The sequence below is a fragment of the Nematolebias whitei genome, chromosome 11 (assembly GCF_014905685.2).
Source record: "Nematolebias whitei isolate Nwh7 chromosome 11, NemWhi1, whole genome shotgun sequence".
Classification (NCBI taxonomy): domain Eukaryota; kingdom Metazoa; phylum Chordata; class Actinopteri; order Cyprinodontiformes; family Rivulidae; genus Nematolebias; species Nematolebias whitei.
Genome location: NC_056508.1, coordinates 15,437,206 through 15,460,221, shown reverse-complemented (window position 1 = coordinate 15,460,221; position 23,016 = coordinate 15,437,206). Strand labels below are relative to the sequence as shown.

The window sequence follows — 23,016 nt, the reverse complement described above, 5'->3', positions numbered from 1 at the left end:
TGTCTGTAAACACTGGCTGTTTGACCAATGAGATCATGGCACTTTGGTGATTGACAGCAACTTTGACCAATCAAATCTCTCTGTCTGTAAATACAGGCAGTATGACCAGGAAGTTCATAAAGAAACCTAGTCAAAGCAGTCTATAGTCGGCAGGTAAATGTTTCGGTTGTGGCAGCGGAATAAAACACAGTTAAATCAGGTGTTTCGAACAAGCAGAAACATGTCGAAAACGAGCAGTGAGCGCGACGTGACCGACGGTAAGGAGAGCACGTCGATTCATTCAGACTCCATCGAGGAGGTCCATAACGTCCCGGTTCAGGTCCTGATCAGACCGTTTCCTCCGGTCCTGGACGAGCTGAAGGTCCAGAGTCTCATGGACACCATCAAGGTAAAGTCACAGGTATTTAATAATATTGAATCCTTTTAAATTGAACAAGGACATCATTTAAACATACATAATTTACAACAGATTTATAATAATCAATTACTGTTAGTGTAGAAAAAGCGTTTAAAATGTTAAGAAAAACTTTGAAAAGACTCAGAAGTCCCAAATAATGAAAAGAACAACTTGGAAGAGCTGTAAACGTCTTTACTACAACTGTCAGAAACACTTGATGTTTGCAGAATGACTTCATAGTTTCTGTTCCACTGCCTGGAAACTTCGCCCACTCTTTGTGGCTGCAGGTGTTTGTGTTTGCATGTTTGCTTGTCTGTTAGCAAAATATCTTGTGAGCTGCAGGATCAATTACCATTTGTCAGATTCAATCAATCATTCAACCTTTATTTAGACAGGTAAATTCCATTGAGCCTCGAGGACTCATTTACAAGAGAGACCTGATTTCAACAAAGAAAGATGACAACAGTGGACAACAGCAACAGCAATAAACAATTATAAAAAGTCATACTGCAGGTTTTTTTTTTACAAATAGGATGGCTAAAAGGAAAAAAGGAAAAAGGAAAAGGTAACAAAAAAAACAAACTAAAAACAGCTAGATTCCAAGACAAATGTAGAAAACTAAAAACAGGAACATGTCTGCGTTGGACCCTGCCAGGAGTCCAACAGATTCTTAAAGACACTTAGAGAGGTCAAGGTCGAGAGCTTCAAATCTTTTTGTAAGATATTCCAGGAAACAGGAGCGGAGTAGGAGAAGACCCTTTTGTCTAGTTCAGTCCTCATTGAGGGAACACTGCAGGTAATAATGTCCTGAGAGCGCACGCTGTAGCTGCACTCACGCAGAGACATGTAGGAGGAGATGTATGAAGGCAGCAGACCAAGAAGTGATTTAAAGATGAAAATGTACCAGTGGGAGAGTCTGCGTGAAGTTAATGATGTCCAGTTAACCAGTGAATACAGGGTGCAGTGGTGGGTACGATAATCACAGCCAGTTATGAATCTTAGTGCACCATGATAGACAGCATCCAACATCTGCAGCATCCAACATCTGCAGGGTTCTTGTAGGAGCGTTCATGTTAATAATGTCACCGTAATCAATGGAGGGAAGGAAAGTCACAGATACAATGCGTTTTCTAGCATTCAGAGTTAGACAGGATCTGTTTCTGAAAAAGAAACCCAGTTTAACTTTCAGTTTCTTTACCAAGTTTTCCACATGGAGCTTAAAAGAGAGATGTGAGTCGACCAAGATACCCAAATATTTATAGGAATCAACAAACTCAATGGGGACACCATTTGAGGATAAAATCGGAGGAAGAACTGCTGGGACCAACTTCCTGTTTGAAAAAAGCATCCCTTTGGTTTTGTCGGCATTTAGGACAAGTTTGAGGCGGAATAAATCTGTCTGGATGTTGTTGAATGCAGATTTCAAAAGCTGGAAAGCTTTAGTAACTGTTTTAGCTCGACAGTAAACAACTGTGTCATCAGCATAGAAATGTAAGGATGCATTAGGGATGTTTTTACCTACATTATGTATGTAGATTGTAAAGAGGGTGGGTCCTAAGACTGAGCCTTGTGGTACACCATTATTGACTGTTAAATAACTGGAGGAAGTACCATTATGTTGAACACATTGCCTCCGGTCTGAAAGATAGTTAGAGAACCAACCAATAGTGTGATCTGAGAAACTGATTTCTGAGAGTTTATGACACAAGATGTTATGATCCACAGTGTCAAAAGCTTTAGACAGGTCTAAGAAAAGTGCAGCACAATAATCCTTAACATCCAGTGCTTCAACAACATCATTAAGAACCTTCAGTGAAGCAGTGGTTGTGCTGTGTTGTTTCCTGAAACCAGATTGATGTGGAGGTAAGATGTTAAATGAGTCCAGGTAATTTTTGATTTGAGAGTTTATCAGTTTTTCTAGAACCTTGGCTAAAATGCAGAGTTTAGAGATTGGTCCATAGTTGTTCAGTGAGGTGGGATCACCTCCCTTCAGCAAAGGAAGAACAAAGGCTGTTTTCCAAGCGTCTGGGATGGAGTTTTGTCTTATGGAGAGATTGAAGATGTGGGTCACAGGGACTGTGATGATATGAGGATATTCAGGATATTCATATTAAATTCAGGATAAAATTCATATTGATTCAGGATATTCATATTAAACTGATCGTAGCAAAAACAAAACGCTTTAATTCGAATTATTTTTACAGAACTCATATTTATTCTAGCAGTAGCTGAGAGTCATCCCCAACGTGCACGCTGAAATCTTTTTTGCGGGTGACGTGCATTCCTTGGAAGAATGATCATGTTTTTATAGTTTTCCTACATGAATTATGATAATGAGTCATTCCCATTAGTTATAACTTCAGGACGTCATTTAGTCTCAATAATATAACAACGACTTTACTGTTATTTCCACTTTAAAACATGTTTTTGTTCGTTGACGTGCATACTTGGCTTCAAAGCTATTGTGTGCTCTAATTGGCGTTTTGTGTTTCCTTCCAGGAGACGGCAGACATCAACGTCGTTCCTCCCATTGACGTGCTCTGGATCAAAGGCAGAGAAGGAGGAAATTATTTCTACTCGTTCGGAGGCTGCCACAGGTTTGCAGCGTTCCAGAGGCTCAGCATGCCGACAGTCCCGGCTAAAATCATCAGGTCAAACATGGCAGACCTCAGAACCTACCTGGGAGCTTCAACACCTGATCTGCTCTGATGTACACTTTATTTTTTTATACATTTATTGTTTGGTTCAGGATGCAGACAGAAAATGATGGTTCTGGTGGCTGCAGTACACGGGATCAACCAGCAGGGGGCGATGCAATCTAAACAAACACAACTCACATGTGAAAGGGCTTTAAATATGTTTATACTTATTTAATGCTATCGATCAAAGATAGGTCATTAGTTTGAATCTCCACATGTAGGAGTATGAAATAGAATATAGAGACAATTAAATGATATTCCAGTTATTTTCTGTTAAACAATGAAGGTGTAATTATATGTTTACATTTGGATGTGACACTATGGTGGTTAAAATGTACAAAAAAAACCTCTTGCAGTAAACAGAATCACATATTTACTGTAAGATGACCACACTGTTTATTAGCTGTATGAAAATGTCCGTATATTTCTTAAACAGAAGCTATTTTTGTCTAAACTATTAATCCTGTATCTTTTTCTGTTTTTGTGCTTAAATATTTTATTCTTTTGGTTACAACAGCAAAGTTTGAAAAGAAGATGAGGAAGTCTAAAAAGCACCTAATCTGGAATAAAAGTATTTCTGCCAAAAAGCACTGAAGTCATTTTTTGTTTGAGGTAAATAATGCTCTGTTTTTAGGTGTTCAGTCCAATTTGATGGGATGTTCCACACATCTGAAACTTGAAGGACACTATTTATAAGACAGTTCTTGGTGGCAGGCCTCAGACTGATGACGTCTTCGGAATGAAAGACAAAATGTTTCTCCCAAAAAGAAACTGTCCAGATGACATGATTTAACCATTTTTGTGATTCTCTTAAAGAACTCAGATGGTCCAAGAAAATGTTGAGTTGTTCAGAATGATCAATCTACAGTTTTTAATCTATGAGAAAAAAAAGAAGCAATTTTTATCAAATTCTGTTCATTTTATACAAAAACTCAACAAAACAGACAAAAAAAACAAATTTTCCCATATAAAGTGGAATTAATGTATTTCACCTGAAGAATGAATCGTTAGTTTAGAAAAACATTCTCTCTTGCCTTGACGTCCTTTTCAGGGACACCACCAAGTCATTGGTTCAGGTATGTTGACGACACCTGGGTTAAAATCAAATCTCAGGAAGTCCAACATTTTACTGACCACATCAACTCTGTGGATAAATACATCAAGTTCACACGAGAAGATGTAAAAAATGGCAGGTTGGCTTTCTTGGACTGTGAGGTCTCAGTCTCTGATAGAGGACATTTGCAAACTGAGGTGTACCACAAACCCACACACACAGACCAGTATTTGCAGTTTGACTCCCATCACCCTTTGGAGCACAAGTTAGGAGTCATCAGGACTCTGTACCACAGAGCAGACAGCGTCCCCACTAACTCAGGAGCCAGGCAGAAGGAGAAATCCCACACAAGACAGGCTCTAGAGCAATGTGGATATCCTAACTGGGCCTTCCTGAAAGCAGAGAAGAAACCCAAACAGGACTCCAGTCAGCCAACAGGGGAAAAGGAGGAACCCAGACCCAGACCAGTGGTCATTCCATATGTTGAGGGAGTATCAGAGAAACTGAGACGTTTATTTTCTAAACATAACGTCCCAGTGGCTTTTAAACCCCAAAATACATTACGGCAAAGACTGGTTCATCCCAAAGATCCAGTCCCCCGGCACAAACAGAGCAATGTTGTGTATGTTGTTCAGTGTCAGGAGGGTGATCAGTCTTACATCGGGGAAACTAAATAGCCACTGGCCAAAAGGATGGCCCAGCACAGAAGATCAACATCATCAGGCCAGAATTCTGCGGTCTACACTCATCTCCAGGCCAGCGGTCACTCTTTCAGGGATGAAGATGTTCACATCCTGGACAGAGAGGAACGATGGTTTGAGAAAGGAGTAAAGGAGGCCATCTTTGTGAAAAGAAATCGTCCATAATTAAACAGGGGTGGAGGCCTCCGGGTTCAACTGTCCCCCTCTTACAATGCTGTGATTGCTAGTATCACTCAGCCCCCTGTGAATAGTAAACAGCCATCAGTGTGCTAATGATCAATGCTTAATTTCAAGGTTCTTTATTGTCATTCACATCACATGTGGTACATGAGATCGAACAAAATTGTGTACACAGGGTCCCAGTTACTTTCAACAATAGCAAAAATATAAATTGTAAAAGAAACGGTGATAAGGATCTAAGATATAAACTAAGAAATACGCTAAACATTAATAGTGCAAAACAATACATCGAGCAACAGCAACACGAACATGAGTCTGTGCGAGCAGATGAGGACGAATGAATGCAGCAGCATGAAATAGATCAGCAGCATAAGATCAGAAACATGGATAATCAGCAGCACATATCAACAATCAAATGGCATTACAGTGATTTTTTTCACAGTGATTATTCTGGTTAGAGATTCATGAGTCTAACAGCCGCAGGGTAGAAGCTGTTCCTCAGTCTAGTGGTTCTTCACTTAATGCTCCTCAACCTCCTTCCTGAGGGGAGCGGGGGGAAAAGTGTGTGTGCTGGATGAGTGGGGTCCTTCATGATGCAGGTGGCCCTCTTCCTGTATCTAGAGGTGTAGATGTCTGTGATGGTGGGGAGACTGACTCCGACATCTTCTGTGCAGCCTTCACCACTCTCTGCAAAGCTTTTCTTTCTGCAGCTGTGCAGCCTCCATGCCACATGTTGATGCTGGAGCACAGGATGCTCTCCACTGCACACCTGTAGAAGGAGGTGAGGACTGAGCTTCCCAGACCAGCTCGTCTCAGCCGTCTGAGGAAGTAGAGTCTCTGATGAGCTTTCTTGATCAGGCTGGTGGTGTTGTTGCTCCAGATGAGGTTGTCAATCAGGTGTACACCCAAGTACTTGTAGCTGGAGACCACTTCCACCACAGATCCTCTTATGTTCAGGGGGGTGGAGTGTAGGTGTGTTTGTTTCGTCTGAAGTCCACGACCATCTCCTTTGTCTTCTTCACAGCGATGTGAAGGTGATTTTCTTTGCACAAGCTCTCCAGATGTTCCACCTCCTGCCTGTAGCTGGATTCATCATTGTTTGTGATGCATCCCACCACCGCTGTATCATCTGCAAACTTTACAATGTGACAGCCTGGATGGGTAGGTGCCGGAGAATTTGTGCCGGATCCTGCAGGAACAAGATCTGGGAACTCTTATTTTGACAGGATGTGTTCTGGTAACTGTTTGCTTGGGTCCGGCAACTCTCAAACTTACTAATAATAAAGTTATAAACAATATGGCTGCCTTGTTGTTTGGGGAACCATGCTTGAACCGTGTTGCTCCCTTCTACTGCTGAGATGATAAATAATAACTCCAAAACCTTTGCTGCTGTTTTATGATGCTCTGGATGCTCGTCACCACAGCACGCATGAGACAAAGTGTATAAACTCAAAGCGAGAGTGATACCTGCCCCCTCTCTCTTTCGCATTGGCAAAATGTTTTAGTTTTATTGTTTGTCAAAGCCCAATTTGAACTTTTCCTGCTATGTGCGTTCTGGCATCAATCAGTTTACAAATTAAGCCCTGCTAACGATCAATTGTTAGGCTGATGCTCCTCCTTGATCACGTGAACAGACAGTTCTGCCTGTCAATAACAAACTGGTTGATCCACTATGAGAATTTCTATTTATAGGACTGAGTTTGTTGCAGCTCCTCAGACTGAAAAAGTCTTTTGGATAAAAGACGAAACGTTTCAACAAGAAGAATCCATCCAGAGGATCTGACTTTACTCTGGTAGGCTCTTATATCTTGTTTTAAAGAGTGAATTGTTGTTTCTGAGCAGAATGTGGCGTTTTCAGCAGAAGAACCGCTCTTATATCTTGTTTCTTGTTGTTTCTGACCTTGACTTTGGCTCCACGCATTAAATGAGGTCAGGCAGCAGTTCCTTGTCTCTGCCGTGGAGGAAGGAACTGCAGTTTTACAGAATATTTTAGGTCGAATATAGACGAGGCCTTTCACAATGCGAGCTCGACAATCTCCCATTGTGGCCATCGAGGAAATGAAGGGCGACCCGGGGCAGCGTTTACCGCCCGGCCCCTGCAGAACTCTAAAGTTCTGCTCTGAATCGTGGCGTGTGAGAAGACTTCCTGTGGCTCTCTGACTGTCTGGAAGTAACCGTATCCTCAAAGAGGTCCTGACACGCAACACCGGCGTGAAAAAACACCAAGCACCTGTTGCTTCTAGAGCAACAACATTTTATCTGTGAAGGTTTGAACCAATCAGGAGTCAGGAGGAGGAACGTTTCTTTTAGATTTAACAGTTGTTTTACTGAAGGAGCCTGTTCCTCACTTTGTCTTTAATCAGACTCTGTTCACCTAAAAATTTCAATTAGTGTGACCTTAGTTTTTCATCCCCCCCAGATTAAAAGGTAACATTTGTAAAAAGGAAGTGACTAATTTTAAATTTACAATCCATATAAGTAATGTAGGTCAAAATATTCCTGACGCCTCCTTACATTTCTATGCTGATGATACAGTTGTTTATTGTTGAGCTCACATGGCCAAGATTTTCCAGCTTATATGGCATTTGACATCCTTAGTCAGACTTATTCCATTTCAAACTGGTGCTAAATACTGATAAAAGCAAAGAGATGTTGTTTTCAAATAGAAAGTTGGTGCTAGCAAATCTTCCTCCTATCTCATCCATGTATGATGTTCTTAATGAGTTTGTGGATTCTTTCAAATACTTGAGAATTTTAATTGATCACATCTCTCTTTTAAACTAGGCTCTCACACTGGTTCATTTTCATCTTTAAATCACTCCTTGCTCTGTTGCTTTCATATATCTCCTCCTACATGTCACGTCATCAGTGCAGTTACAGCGTGCGCTCTCGAGACATCATTACCTGCAGCGTCCCCGCAGTGTCGACTGAATTCAGCAAAAAGGCTTTTTCTTACTCTGCTCCTGTAACCTGGAAGACCTTGCAAGAACGTCTGAAGCTGATTTTATTTCTTTAAGGGATTAATAACATTTGATAAGTTCATTAGCAAATGTTTTTGTTTTTAATATTTTACCTTGTTCTTTAAGACACCTAGATTTTATGTTTTATAACACTATTTTTAATTGCATTTTATTGTTGTCTGTACTTTATACACTGCCTGGCCAAAAAAAAAAAAAAGTTGCCACCTGTATTTAACTAAGCAAATATGTACGAGCCTCCTATTGGATAATTCCTGTCTGGGTGATTATCTTTCAGCTGCAACAAGTTATAAAACCCCAACTGGTGCAATGAGCTGCTTCTCATTTCTTAAACAACCATGTTGAAAGACACATCATGTGGTCGTGGAAAAGATGTCCGTCTGTTTGAGAAGAGTCAAATCATTGGCATCAAGCAGAAAAAACATCTAAGGAGATTGTAGAAACTACTAACCTTGGGTTAAGAACTGTCCAATGCATTATTAAAAACTGGAAGGATAGTGGGGACCCATTGTCTTCCAGGAAGAAATGTGGCCAGAAAAAAACCCTGAATGATCGTGATCAGCGATCACTTACATGTTTGGTGAAATCAAATAGAAGAAAAACAACAGTAGCACTCAGGGCTGTGGTTAATAGTGACAGTAAGAGCATTTCCACATGCACAATGTGAAGGAACTCAAGGGATTGGGACTGAACAGCTGTGTAGCCTTAAGAAAACCAGTAATCAGTGAGGCTAACTGGAAAAAAGGCTTAATTTGCTAGGGAGCATAAAGATTGGACTCTGGAGCAATGGAAGAAGGTCATGTGATGTGATGAGTCCAGAATGACCCTGTTCCAGAGTGACGGGTGCATGAGGGTAAGAAGAGAGGCAGGTGAAGTGATGCACCCATCATGACTAGTGTCTAGTCATCAGTGCAAGATCATGGTGAAACATTAATGCAGTAATAGATGGAAATAGATCTTGTGACATTACAGAAGCTTATTGAAACAATGCCACAGAGAATGCATGATGTAATCAAAGATAAAGGAGGTCCAACAAAATATTAGTGTGTGACCTTTTTTTTGGTGGCAACTATTTTTTTGGCCAGGCAGTGTATGTTATGTTGTCTGTCTAAAACAGGTCTCTCTTGAAAATGAGTCCTTGCAATTCTATGAGACTAACCTGTACAAATAAAGGTTGAACAAAAATGAAGTTTTTGTTGATTAAAATATTTCCAGACTGTGAAAAGATCTTTTTTCATGTTCAACATTTTGTTCTTTTACTCCTGGATTCTGTGATATTTTGATCCAATCTGATGCATGTCCTCATTTTTTAAAGGATATTAATGCGTGAAGACTTGTCAGAAAATCTTTAGGCCAGTAGATCAAATATTTGTCAACATTTTTTTTGAACGGTTGTCTTTTTTCTATATATTTTTTTTAGATAAAAGAAAACAACTAAACAATTGTTGGCGTGTGTCGTTGAAAAGCCAGTGTGTTGCTCCAGGCTGAGGAAGGAAACGCTGCATCAGATTAAACACAGAATAAATGAAGGATTAATGTCCTCTTTTTAACTTTTCATAGCAACAAGTTCAAAATATAAATTAAGACCAAATTGTTTTGATCTGTCAAAGAAAAGCATCGTTGCAGAGACAAAGTGCCATATGAGTACATAATAAAAATGATCGTGGTTAAAACTGAAAACGGTGTTATTCTGCAAAAAGCTCAAGTAGTAGAAATTGTAACAAATTAATTGAAATATCCGTCAGACATCACGAGATGGCCACAGTACCTCATGCTGACAGTACATTCTTTACCAAAGATTCTTCTAAAATAGTTTTTCTGTGGTACTGTCTACAGTTTCCTCTCAGGTTTTCACAGTTTCAACAATTATTATTAGTTTATTAAGCTTTAATTCAGCAGGCACACACAACATTTTATGGGAGGAAACGAAGCACCTGGAGAAAATCTATGGAAACTTGAGAAGGACATGAAAACTGCATTCAGAAAGACCCCAGGCCCAACATGGGGATTGAACCCAGGACCTTCTTGTTGTGAGACAATAGTGCTAACCACTAATCCACCATGCTGCAAAATGTGATGACGACAGGGATTAAGAGAAAGTGAGATAAGTGTTAAAAAATTCAAATTGAAATGTAAAAATGGCTTCACTGTTGTTGTAGTTTCACGTGCGCACAGTGGGTGTGGTGGGTGATGCTTTGTCAAACGTTCCTGAAAATCTTTGTGTCTGACTCAATATATTCATGATCTTCAGTTTACAGGACACCAATAAAAAAGTTAAAGTTCAGTTTTTGTGCAGACAAGCTGTGCAAACAGCAGAACAGCTCAGATTGAATAAATATCAGCTGACAGGTCTGATATACCTCCACCTGCGTCATTTCACTAAAATTAGAAACGTCTTGTCCAAAAATGCTGTAGAAAAACTTGTCCATGCATTTGTCACGTCTAGACTGGACTATTGCAATGGTTTATTATCTGGGTGTCCAAATACGTCTTTAAAACGCCTTCAGTTGATCCAAAATGCTGCTGCCAGAGTCTTAACTGGAGTTAGTGGGAGAGATCATATTTCTCCAGTTTTAGCTTCTCTCCATTGGCTCCCAGTCAAATCCAGAATATAATTCAAAATCTTACTTCTAACCTGCAAAGTTCTCAACAACCTAGCGCCATCTTATATTACAGATCTTATTGTTTCATAAACTTGGATGGCTGCAAACTTCTTGAGTTTTAATGATCAGAAGACTGAGGTCATTGTGTTTGATCCAAGCTCTACCACTGTCACTGATCCTGTAAACCTGCACTCCCTTCAGCCTCATCTAAAGCAGTCGGTTACCAATCTTGGGGTAGTGTTAGACTCAGACTTTAAGTTTAATAAACAGATCAACTCTGTTGTACTAAAAAGCTGCTTTCGTCTAAGGCAGATAGCAAAGCTTAAGTCGGTTCTGTCCAGATCCGACCTTGAAAAACTAGTCCATGCATTTATTACAACCCGGCTGGACTACTGTAACTCACTTTATGTTGGGGTTAGTCAGGCTTCACTCTCACGTCTCCAGCTCGTACAAAATGCTGCAGCTCGGCTTTTAACAGGAACTCGCAGGTTTGAGCACATTACTCCGGTTCTGTCCTCCCTTCACTGGCTTCCTGTACGTGTCAGAGTTGATTTTAAAATTCTCCTGCTGACATTCAAGTGCATTAACGGCCTCGCACCATCATACCTCTCTGACCTTCTTCATCCTTATGCTCCTCGGGCTTTGAGATCATCAGACCAGCTGATTTTGGCCGTACCAAAAACCAGCTGAAGCTCAGAGGAGATCGAGCGTTCTCAGTCGTGGGCCCTAAACTTTGGAACAATCTGCCCATCAACATTGGACAGGCCACCTCAGTCTCTACTTTTAAATCTCTCCTAAAAACACATCTATACTCATTGACATTTAACACAGGGTGATTGGATTTATATTTAGTTTTTCATTTATGCTGATTCTGTTTATGCTGTTGTTATTATTCCTATTTAACACAAGGTCATCAGATCTGATTTAGTATTTCATTGTTTCTAATTATTTTCGGTTTTATATTTTTATTCCATGTGCTGTAAATATATCTAGCTACTTTTTATTTGATGATGTGATATTTTTGTTAAGCACTTTGGTAACAGTTTCTGTTTTAAATGTGCTCTATAAATAAATATGACTTGACTTGATATTTTACTAGCAAAACTCTTCACTCAGACTACAGGTTTACTTGTGGTTCCTAGAGTTTCCAAAAGCAGAATGGGAGGAATATAGGCTTAAACTGCTGGAGGACATGTTGACCACATTCCCTCGCTCTGTTGCTGTCTTTACTCGCTCTACTCTACCTGTTTGTATTTCTAATTATTTATATATTTTACATCTGTTTATCTTTGTCTTTCCTCCTATAGAACGCTCACCTGGACCTGTCATTCTGTTTGTTTGTCTCTACTTCCTGTCCTCTCAAACCCAGTCAGTCGAAGCAGATGGCTGCTTGTCCTGATGGAGGTTTGTTCCTGTGTAAAGGGAGTTTTTCCTTTCCCCTGTCTCCTTTGTTCGTGCTCAGAATAGGAGACTGTGATGAAATGAAGATGCAACGAGTCTGCTGCTTCCTTAGATAGAGAACTTGAACTCATTTTACTTTTATAATGTGTGTGAATGTTTTTGTTCAGTGGCCTGAGATGACTTCGGTTGGAATTTGGCACTACAGAAATAAACTGAATTTACATCCACTAGAACATATTCTGGTTTTACTCCTTCATAAGTATACATTTTTAACATTAAAAAGAGTCATACAGTCTGACTAACATAGTGTCCATAGTTCAGACAGCTGTTGAAGGATCCAGACAGTGATCTTGGATAGTTCCTGCAGCTTTCCAACAGTCAGAATGCAAACTGAGCTGCGCTGTGTGGTTATCCAGCTCAGCCATTTGTTCCACTCAGGGAGGCGTTCCTCAGAAATCCTCCTGAGAGAGTTATGTTTAAGGCTCGACGAGGATTTCTCACAGCTTCCTATCCGGAATTCCCTCAGACTTGTGGTGGCAGCAGGCGTGTAATGTGGGCCAGATTGTCCCCTGATCCTCTGACCTCGTTTCAGAGAGACATAAAGCAGCATAGCTCCGTAAAACAATACTTGGGGTGTAATAGCAGTAGGTTGTATTTACCACACAGTCTTCAAACATCTATTGCAGCTCTGCTGACTTCTGATCTGTCCCAACAAGCGTTCATTCAGACAGATTCAGAAAAGAATCACAGCCACTAACTGTCAGTCTAAAGTAAAATAAGGGGCTGCCATGTTGTGGCCATTTTATAATTTTGATTTGACAGTACTTTGGAGTTCACTCTCAGCAACCACTATACCAAATTTCAGCTCAATATGGCTAAAAATGAGTCTTATACTAATTTTTTTAAGCTATGGCCACAATCTTGGGTTTTTGATTTGGATTCAGTATTTATTGAGCATTGCTCTCATCTACTGCCACACCGAATTTCAGCTTAAGATCTCTAAAAATGGCTGATTTGTAGTACTTTTCCTTTGTAGCATGTGACCATCTTGGATTTTTTATTTGAAACCAGAGTCCTGGATTGTTCTCAGCTACCAAAATACCATATTTCAGCTAAATAGCTCCAAAAAAGAGTTATGTCCATTTAAAATTGGATTTGACAGCCATCTTGAATTTTTATATTTGAATTCAGAAAGTGTTGTGCATTCCTGTCATGTACCACCAGACCCAATTTCAGCTCAGTATCTTTTGAAATACCTGAATAATCTTATTTATCCTCTTTTAGCTAAGCGGCCATTTTGCATTTTTAATTTTTATCAGGAACGTATAACAACTCTCTCAGCTATGACTAAACCAAATTTCAGCTAAATATCTCAAAGAATGACTGAGTTATAGTCAATTTTGAGATTTCTGAGGTAGCTGTGGCAGCCATCTTGAACCAAAATGGCTCCAAAAGTTAATCAGAGCCCTCGCTGTAAGTCATGTGACCTCACTGTGGCAGTTAGAGGCCGCTCAGAGTTCGGTCAGTGTTTTTCAGTGATAAAAATGGCATCTTTGTTTGCATATTACGTTGCCATGGTAACTTGAAATGTCAATAAAAGTAGCAGCACAAATCATGGTGCTGAGCTGGTCGTTTTGATATAAGACGTGGAGGTACACATTGCAGTTTAGGGCACATTAAAGTTGAAGGAAGACTAAGAAGACCCTTTTCAGGTGGATGATAGTAGGTGGCTGCCAATAAACAAAACAAGTCCATCTTCTCTTGGATGGCATTTCAACTCATCCATTGCAATCGTATTTAAAAAGATAAAATTATCCTTCTTATCCTTTGAGAAAGGATTTTTCATTAGATTATGGAACTGAAAAGAAACCTGGGGTTATTTTTATTCTCATCAATTAAAGAAGAAGAAGAAAAAGTCTCAGCTTTGAGCACTTTTTAACATGTTAGCAGGCGCTCTCTCTAAGATAAGTAAAATTCTTCAACGTTAGTGGAGCACCATTTTCTTTTCAGCTTTCGATGCCTGTTTTAAAGTACGTAAAGGTTCTCTATCTGACGAAGCAGCACGTTATGTTGAATCTTCACGTCTTCGCCGTCTCCCATCCTGAGCAAGCACAAAGGAGACAGTGGAAAGGAAAACCTCCCTTTTAACAGGAAACAACCTCCAGCAGAATCAGGCTCAGGACGAGCGGCCATCTGCTTCAACAGGTTGGGTTTGAGAGGACAGGAAGTAGAAACAGCCAAACACAGAACGAGAGGTCCAGATGTACTTTCTATAGGAAGAAATACAAAAAAACACGCCAAGAGAGAAATAATTAGAAATACAAACAGGTAGAGTAAGTAAAGACAGTAGAAGAGAGAAGAAATGTGGTCAGTTTGTCCTCCAGCTGTCTAAACAAATAGCAGTATAACTAAGGGATAGCTCAGGAAACCCAATCCAACCCTAACTATAGGATTTATCAAAAAGGAAATCTTAATCCCAGACTTAAAAACAAACAATGTGTCAGCCTCACAGACAGAAACTGGAAGTTGGTTCCACAAGAGAGGAGCCTGATAACTGAAAGATCTGCCTCCCATTCTGCTTTTGGAAACTCTAGGAACCACGAGTAAACTTGCAGTGTGAGAGTGAAGTGATCTGTTCGGAAAATATGGAACTATAATCTGTAATATAAGATGGAGCTAGGTTGTTGAGAGCTTTGTAAGTTAGAAGTAAGATTTAAAATTCTATTCTGAATTTGACAGGGAGCCAATGGAGAGAAACTAAAACTGGAGAGATATGATCTGATGAGGGGCGGCTGTGGTTGAGTGGTTAGAGCAGTCGTCCTCCAATGAGAGAGTTGGGGGTTCGAATCCACCAGGAGTCACATGTCGAAGTGTCCCTGGGCAAGACACTGAACCCCTCACAGCCTCTGACGTGTGTCCTATCAGTGTATGAATGTGATAAAGCTCTGATTAGTCTCATTAGAATGATTTGTTCAATTAGCTTTGTAAAGATCTAGTAGAGTGCTGTATGAATGGGTAAATGAGGCACAGATTGTGTTGTAAAGCACTTTGAGTATCTTGAAATAAGATAGAAAGGTGCTATATAAGTACAGACCATTTACCATCTCTCTTATCAACATTCATTAAAAATCTGGCAGCAGCATTTTGGATCAACTGAAGACTTTTTAAAGAAGTATTTGGACACCCAGATAATAAACAACTGCTGTAGTACAACCTAGATGTGATAAGAGCATGAACCAGTTTTTCTGCATCATTTTTAGATGTTTCTAATTTTAGTGATATTACGCAGGTGGAGGAAGGTAGTTCTAGTAACGTTTTAATGTGGGGGATAAAAGACATGTCCTGATCAAAAATAACACTAATATTTTTAACATTAGAGCTGGAGGACAGATTAATGTGATCCAAGGAGGGAGAAGGACTGAAAAATTCATTCCTAAGGTGCTCAGGTCCAAAAACCAAAACCTCAGTCTTGTCTGTGTTCAACAGGAGAAAATTTAGGGTCATCCAGGTTTTTATGTCTTTAAGACATGATCGTAACTTAAGTAACTGATTGGATTCATTGGGTTCAATGGACAAATATACAAAGTAATTGTGTGCCATCAGCATAACAATGAAAGTTTATTCCATGCTGTTTAATAATTTTACCTAATGGAAGCATATAAGGTAAAGATTACTGGCCCAAGCACTGAACCCTGAGGTACACCATGGCTAACTTTGGTGTAAGAAGATTTATTATTTACATTTACAAACTGGAATCTATCAGATAGATATGATTTAAACCATTTTAGAGCCGTTCCTGTAATCCCAACATCATATTCAAGCCTCTGTAGTAAAATATTGTGATCAACTGTATCAAATGCAGCACTGAGGTCTAACAGGACCAGTATGACACAAGTCCATTGTCTGAGGCCATGAGAATATCATTAGTGACTTTTACTAGTGCTGTTTCTGTGCTATGGTGAGCTCTAAACCCTGACTGAAACTCTTCAAACAGCTTATTTATTTGCAGATGTTCACGCAACTGACCTGCAACTATTTTCTCTAGAATTTTTGAGATGAAAGTTAGATTAGATATAGGTCTATAGTTGACCAGAATTTCTGAATAAAGATCAGACTTCTTAAGTAAAGGTTTAATTACATCAACCTTAAAGCGCTGTGGTACATAACCATGCGTCACAAATACATATCCATATACATCTAAAGTTTTTTGTTAACGTAAACTGGGAGTAGCACATCATGGCCAAACTCAGGCAGGTTGTAATTTATTGTTCAATTGTATTATTATATGAAAATAAAATGTTTTCTTTGTTTCACATTCAGAAAGTTACTTTATATTAATAATAGTGTTCAGCTGTCTTTTTTAAAACAGCTATTTTTGGTCTAAATAAAAGCCTAAGCCTTTAAAATGATAATTTGTTATTATTATTATCATCATTATGAGTCTTTTTTAGCTTTATTTTTATTGTTCAGTGTAGATTTTACCACCTGGCAACAATGTTTCTTTATAGCTCTTATTTGTCTTTTCTCAGTTTAAACACGTCAATAATTTCCTAAAATGCTTGTTGTAGTTTTTGACAGCTTGACGCAAACAGAAGAAGGTGCTGTATTGTTTAGATGTGGCTACAGATTTTAGAGACGAGTTGTTTTTAACGCAGCAGTGAGGATCTTTGTGTTGTAACAGAGGACGTGTCACCTGGTGTAACAGCAGGGATGGCAGCTCCGTGTCACACAGGAATCAATATTTGTTGTACACACGCAGCGCTGGTTAGTCGGATCTGTTCATTTGAGATTTTCTCCATGAAACAGTAGCAGCTCGTTAGGTAAAACTCTAAAGTTCTTTATTCAAGCAGGAAAAATGCTACAACTCCACATCTGTGAGGGCAGATGAGCCACTTCAGGCTATGAGGAAGTGTTGGCGACAACAGGTCTTTACAGAAACAGATTTGACACAAGAAGACCTGATGTTAAAATGTGACGCTGTGCCAAACCTGATGCAGAATAAATAAAACCATGATCCAGCCACCACCATGATGGACCACCATTGTGCAACGCCACAATCCTTTGTCATTTTAATAAAACCAACAAAAACTGATTGTCATCTGGACCCTGGTAGTTTATTTAAGTATTATTAAAATGACCCGGAAATGACATCTTTCTGTAGTGTGTGTGTGTGTGTGTGTGTGTGTGTAGGTGGTGTGGGGGTGTGTGCTGTATATAGTAAAATAGAAACATGAATGAACCTTTACATTTAAGTCCCATGTTAACATTATCAGAAAGGGGGGAGTGGTGGTGCAGAGGTTAGAGAAGGTGAGCCTGTGATCAGAGGGTTGCCAGTTTGATCCCTCAGACCGACAAGATCAAAATGTGGGTGTGAAAGATGAAACACCCACACCTGCCTCCACACTCATTTGCTCCACCCTGGGTCCATGAGCAAGGACCTTAAGCCCCACCATCTGCTCCCCTGGGTGCACTAGGTGGCAGCGCTCTGCTCCACACAGAGGGCTGTGGTAGCTCAGTGGTCTGTGGTTGGGTCAGGAAGGACATCCGTTGTAAAAACAAGTACCAAGTCTTCATGCGAGTTAGTTCACTGTGGAGACCTGAGAAGAAGGGAGCGGCTGAAAGAAGAAGGTAACAGATTTCCAGTATTCCCTTGAATGGGACTCAGACTCACAATATTCATTTCACATCTCCTCCTGCAGAACTAACCACCAGACTCACAATACTACATGATCAATATAGTTTTATAACAAAAATATAATGAGTAAAGAAAGATGGTCCAGTTAGTGTTGGCTGAGTAGAAACTAACAGCAAAATATTTAAAACGGTTTATGTTTAAAACACCAAAAGACAGAGATCAGAACGATATGTGCCACGTTTTTTTTTTTCCAGTTGTTTGGTCTCCACTGCTACTCTCTTGTCTGCTCACTCTCTGGACTGCTCACTCTCTGAACTGCTCACTCTCTGGTCTACTCACTGTCTGGCCTGTTCACTCTCTGGGTTGATCACTCACTGGTTTGTGCACTCTCTGACCTGTTCACTTTCTGGTTTGCTCACTCTCTGGCCTACCACTCTCTGGTTAGCTCACTTGCTGTCTGTTCACTCTCTCACTTGCTCAAACTATGGTCTGCTCACTCTCTGGACTGCTCACACTCCGATCTGATCACTCTCTGGTTTGTTCAATCTCTGGTCTGTTCACTCTCTGGCATTCTCACTCACTGGCCTGCTCATTCTCGGGTTTGTTCACTTTCTGGCCTGCTCTCACTTTGGTCTGCTCACTCTCTGACTTGTTCAATCTGGTTTGTTCATTCTCTGGCCTCCTCACTCTGGTTTGTTCACTCTCTGGTCTTTCCACTCCCTGGCCTGCTCACTCTCTGGTTTGCTCACTCTATGCCCTGCTTACATTCTTGTTTGCTCACTCTCTGGTCTGTTCACTCTCTCTCTTGCTCACACTCTAGTTTGATCACTTTCTGGACTGCTCACTCTCTAGTATATTCACTGTTTGGCCTCCTCTCTCTCTAGTCTGCTCAATCTCTGGTTTGCTCACTCTATGGCCTGCTCAAATTTGGTCTGCTCACACTCTGGCCTGTTCACTCTCTGGTCTTTCCACTCTCTGGTTTGCTCACACTCTGGCCTGTTCACTTTCTTGTTTGCTCACTCTCTGGTGTGTTCACTCTCTCTCTCTTGCTAACACTGGTTTGGTAACTCTCTGGACTGCTCATTCACTAATCTACTCACTGTCTGGTCTGCTCACTCTCTTACTAACCCAGACAGCAGCAGTGTTATTCATCTTTACATAATCATCTGAGAAAGAAATGATTAAAATTTAAACTGAATGTTGTGCGTTTCCACTGTGATTACAGAAACATCTCTTTTTTTATTAGTCCACACTAACAAAAAATTTATTTTAAATTTTAAATGTCATTTTATCAACAGCTTCATTTAAAGGGTCAGACTTGGATCTGCTCCTCTGAAAGCTATGTCACTCCTTTCCACACTATCCACACTTTTATTTAAACTCACAAAAAAAACAAAAAACGGTTCAGCTGAGACATAATCGTAATAAACTTTGAGCTTTCTGCTCAGCTTTATTTTGTTCTTCTGGATTTTTACACCATAAAGATCATTGAAGGTCTGCTCTGTTCAAACCTTCTTCAGTCTTCAGCTCGGTCAGGACGTGGTGCCGTCTCATTATGGGCTTGTCTTGTTTGGTCGCAGAATGTTCTCGTTATTATTTCATAAAGTTTTCATGAAAACAATGAAGTTCCAGTTCAGATGAAGTCTTTTGTATTAAAGGCGAGACGTTTCAACAAGTTATTTTATTTTTACCACTGTTATTTTTTATCCTTCCTGAGGATCTGACTTAAGTATTTTAAATTCCAGTTCAAATGTTTCTGTTGGTGTCATCGAGACAAAACAACACAGAAAAAGACAGAAACAAAGAGTTTCAGGTGAGTTTGTGAATCTTTTATTTATCCAGTAAACATAGGACTGCAAAAAATAAAAAGCTTCATCACTGAGCTGAATATTGTAAAAAAAATAAAAAATTAAACTCTTTGAAGTCCATTTTTAAAGAGGCAGTGTTCAGAGTCAGTGTGGGGGTGATGGGAGGGTGATGGGGGTGACGGAGGTGATGGGGAGGTGAAAGGGTCAGAGTCATCAAATAACAGTAAAAACTTAAAGGCCTAGCATTCCTTGTAGGAATGCATGTTGCCCGCCACCTTTCTTACTGGAGTTTTAGACTAAAATCATCTCATGTTGAGACTCAAATCAGTTTTTGTCAAACCTTAAAAAGAACGTGTGCAGTTTCACGTGATGTTGCATGATCTTAGCGTGTATGCTGTGAAAGACTAAGGTTTATCTCAGTATGTGTAAAGTTTAATGTGTTTACGCAGACCACACTAAGTTGATCAAATCATGACTTTCAATGTAAAAGCTGTAAAGAAGAGCTCAGCCCCAAGTGTGTGTGTGTGTGTGTGTGTGTGTGTGTGTGTGTGTGTGTGTGTGTGTGTGTGTGTGTGTGTGTGTGTGTGTTGTCTCAGACCTCTGAAGCCCATCCTTGTGGACCTCAGCAGGAGGTAAGACCAACATGCTCTCAGCTCATCAGGATGAACAGATCTTCTCTTTCATGGCTCCATTTGTGGGAAGCTTGGAGCACCGTTCAGTCCACAGCAGCCACCGAGACACCCACTAACGTCTCAGCAAGACTCCACGGTGTGGAATTAGCTGCGACTCGCTGCTGAATCAGAGATTTGTTTATCTTTGGTCACTGATCAGACATCACAGCACATGAAGTTTAAACATAAACCATGAAGCCCAGCAGATGTTTGTTTCTGCAGACCCTGCCGAGGTCCTTTAAAAGACCTCCTGCAGCTCTGATCTCCGACTGTTGATGCAGCTGAGACACTTTCTGTCCACTAACGTGTCTTCTTCGTACAAACGGCCCTAAATCATCCATTTGCCACCACTTTGTTTTTCTGAACTCGGGGCAGTGGGCAAATAAATCGCTGTCGTCCTCCGATCATCTGTTCACTGTTTATTTACTCACACTTAACTTTCTCCTGCTGTCCCAGCATCCGTCCTCACTGGGGACAGACGAGCTGCTGTCCTCACCAGGGGACAGTGTGGACATAACAGCAAGATTTTGTGCTCTAATAATTTCTCTCTTTTTGGTTCTCCTCCAATAATATTGAAGTTTTTTTTGTGTGCATTTAAATTTTTAAACATTTAGAAAATTATTTAAAAAGTCTCAACTCACTAAAAGTGTCAGAGTTTTCTGCAGCTTCAGATCTAAGATTTACTCTACATTAATATAAAACTTGCATTATTGTTGTTTACATTTTCTTTCTTGAAAAAATACTTTAGTTATAAATTTTACTTGATGAGCAAATTAAAAAGGTACACTTTTCGTACCAAAATAACTCAAACATAACTAGAGAAATTGCATTTCCTGGAAAAATGCAGTGTGAACGCTTATTGCAGAAGAACTTGCTGAAAAGCAGCTGAAATGAGCTAAAACATGCTATAATCTAGCTGAAGTAGAAGAAGCCTAAATTAGCAGAAGAAAACAGAAACAACACACTGACTGAATCAGAAGCAGAAAAAGTGGAAATTATCTGAAAAAAGATTAAATTAGCAAAAACCAGCTGAAAATTAGCTAAAAAGCAGAAACAAGCTTAAATTACAGTGCAGAGAGCACATTTTGGTGAATTGGGATGATAAAAAGAGATCAGGAGCACCTGGAGGAACTCACCTGGACCCTTAACTCCAGCGCTGTCGCCAAAAAAACGCTCAGCAGCATCTCTACTTTCTGAGGAGACTGGAGAACGCTCATCTGCCTCCTCTCGTCCTCACCACCTTCTACAGAGGAACCTCTGAGAGCATCCAGCAGCTGCATCTGGAAAGCCCTCAGCATAGAGTCTCACCATCACATGGACTTTTGAACTCTCCTGAGGTGCAGGTTGACAGGAGCTGAGATGAAACAAACATGAACAGGAACTGTGGCAGGCAGAGCAGAAAACGTGACATTTCTATGAGAAAAAAATGGCAGAAAAGGCTAAATATTTGAAAAAGCTGAAGGTGCACTAACACCTAAAGTCACAGCAGGATTGTCCTGAAGGTTTTGATTTATGATTTGTCGAAATAGCACAAAAATTGTGGAACAAGAAAGATGCAGAAACACTTACTGAATAGTTTAAAGAAACCCAAACTAATAAACAGGAAAACAATAGAGTGAACACTTCATAAACATGAACACAATAAAGAATAAAGCACATGATCAATAATAATACAGCAGTCTGGTTTAACGTGGATTAATGAGTTGTTTCATGAGGTTTTATTTGACTTATGTCTGAGCACTTTGAGTCAATCTAATTTATGTATAGATTTATAATCTGAGTGTAAATTCTGAGCAGCTGTGGGATAAAGAAGGTTTGGTTGTAGTCCTGGGCTCTCGTGCAGCAGCTCCTCCCATCAGTTATGAGTCCAGCTGACCTCAGGTCTGTTTCTGTCCATCTGCTCAGTCTTCTCAGATCTCACGCAGCTTCGGACCGCAGCTCGTCCACTTTGCGCCACATGGAGACGTAGCGCCACTTCCCGGGTTTGTTTGGAGAAGTTTTTTTTTTTTTTTTTTTTTTTTTAGTCATGACTTTCGCCATGCTGCGGCCGGTGGCCACGCGCCTCATCTACTCCGACTTCACCTCCGAGGAGGAGGAGGAGGAGGAGAACCGCAGCGGGAGCGACGGCGGTTCCGAGCGCAGCTTCTGCGGATCCGCAGAGAAGCGCGCGCGGATTTCCCGCGCGCTGGAGTCCGGGGACTCCGCGGTGGTGATGAAGCAGAGGAGCGCGGCCAACGCCAGGGAGAGAGGCCGGACCCAGAGCGTGAACACCGCCTTCACGGCCCTCCGGACCCTCATCCCCACCGAACCCGTGGACCGGAAGCTGTCCAAGATCGAGACCCTGCGGCTCGCCTCCAGCTACATCTCACACCTGGCCAACGTGCTGCTCATTGGAGACGGCGGCGCGGACGCACAGCCGTGCCTGGGCTCGGTACACGCGCAGGGGGAGAGCGCGGGGAAGCAGCCGCGGAGCATCTGCACCTTCTGCCTGAGCAACCAGAGACGAGGGGTAAACATGGCTCCATCCTCCATCCTCCATCCTGCACGACACTGCAGCTCCTGCTGCATGAGTTCATTTATTAAGGAGCTCTTATCATCTGCTACATGCATAAATATAAATGATCTGTTACATGCATAAATATAAATGATCTGTTACATGCATAAATATAAATGATCTGTTACACGCATAAATAAAAACAGATTATTTGTTGCATAAATATAAACAGATTATTTGTTGCATAAATATAAACAGATTATCTGTTACAGATTATCTGTTACAGATTATCTGTAACATGCATACATATAAACAGATTATCTGTTAAATGCATAAATATAAACAGATTATCTGTTAAATGCATAAATATAAACAGAGTATCTGTTAAATGCATA

The 23,016-nt window shown here is 40.5% G+C and overlaps 2 protein-coding genes across 2 annotated transcripts in view; both read left to right on the top strand.

Moving 5' to 3' along the window:
* Positions 1–128: 128 nt before the first annotated feature.
* On the top strand, positions 129–3,202 carry srxn1 (sulfiredoxin 1 homolog (S. cerevisiae)). The gene is made up of 2 exons (XM_037683915.1): positions 129–388; positions 2,897–3,202. The coding sequence occupies exons 1-2, from the start codon at positions 158–160 to the stop codon at positions 3,104–3,106; spliced, it is 441 nt and encodes a 146-aa protein (XP_037539843.1). The 5' UTR covers positions 129–157; the 3' UTR covers positions 3,107–3,202.
* An 18,951-nt stretch (positions 3,203–22,153) lies between these two features.
* tcf15 (transcription factor 15) overlaps positions 22,154–23,016 on the top strand; it is a 2,152-nt gene continuing 1,289 nt past the window's right edge. Inside the window, exon 1 of the mRNA XM_037683914.1 lies at positions 22,154–22,636. Coding sequence (XP_037539842.1) covers positions 22,154–22,636 — 483 coding nt within the window. The remainder of the gene's footprint in view (positions 22,637–23,016) is intronic.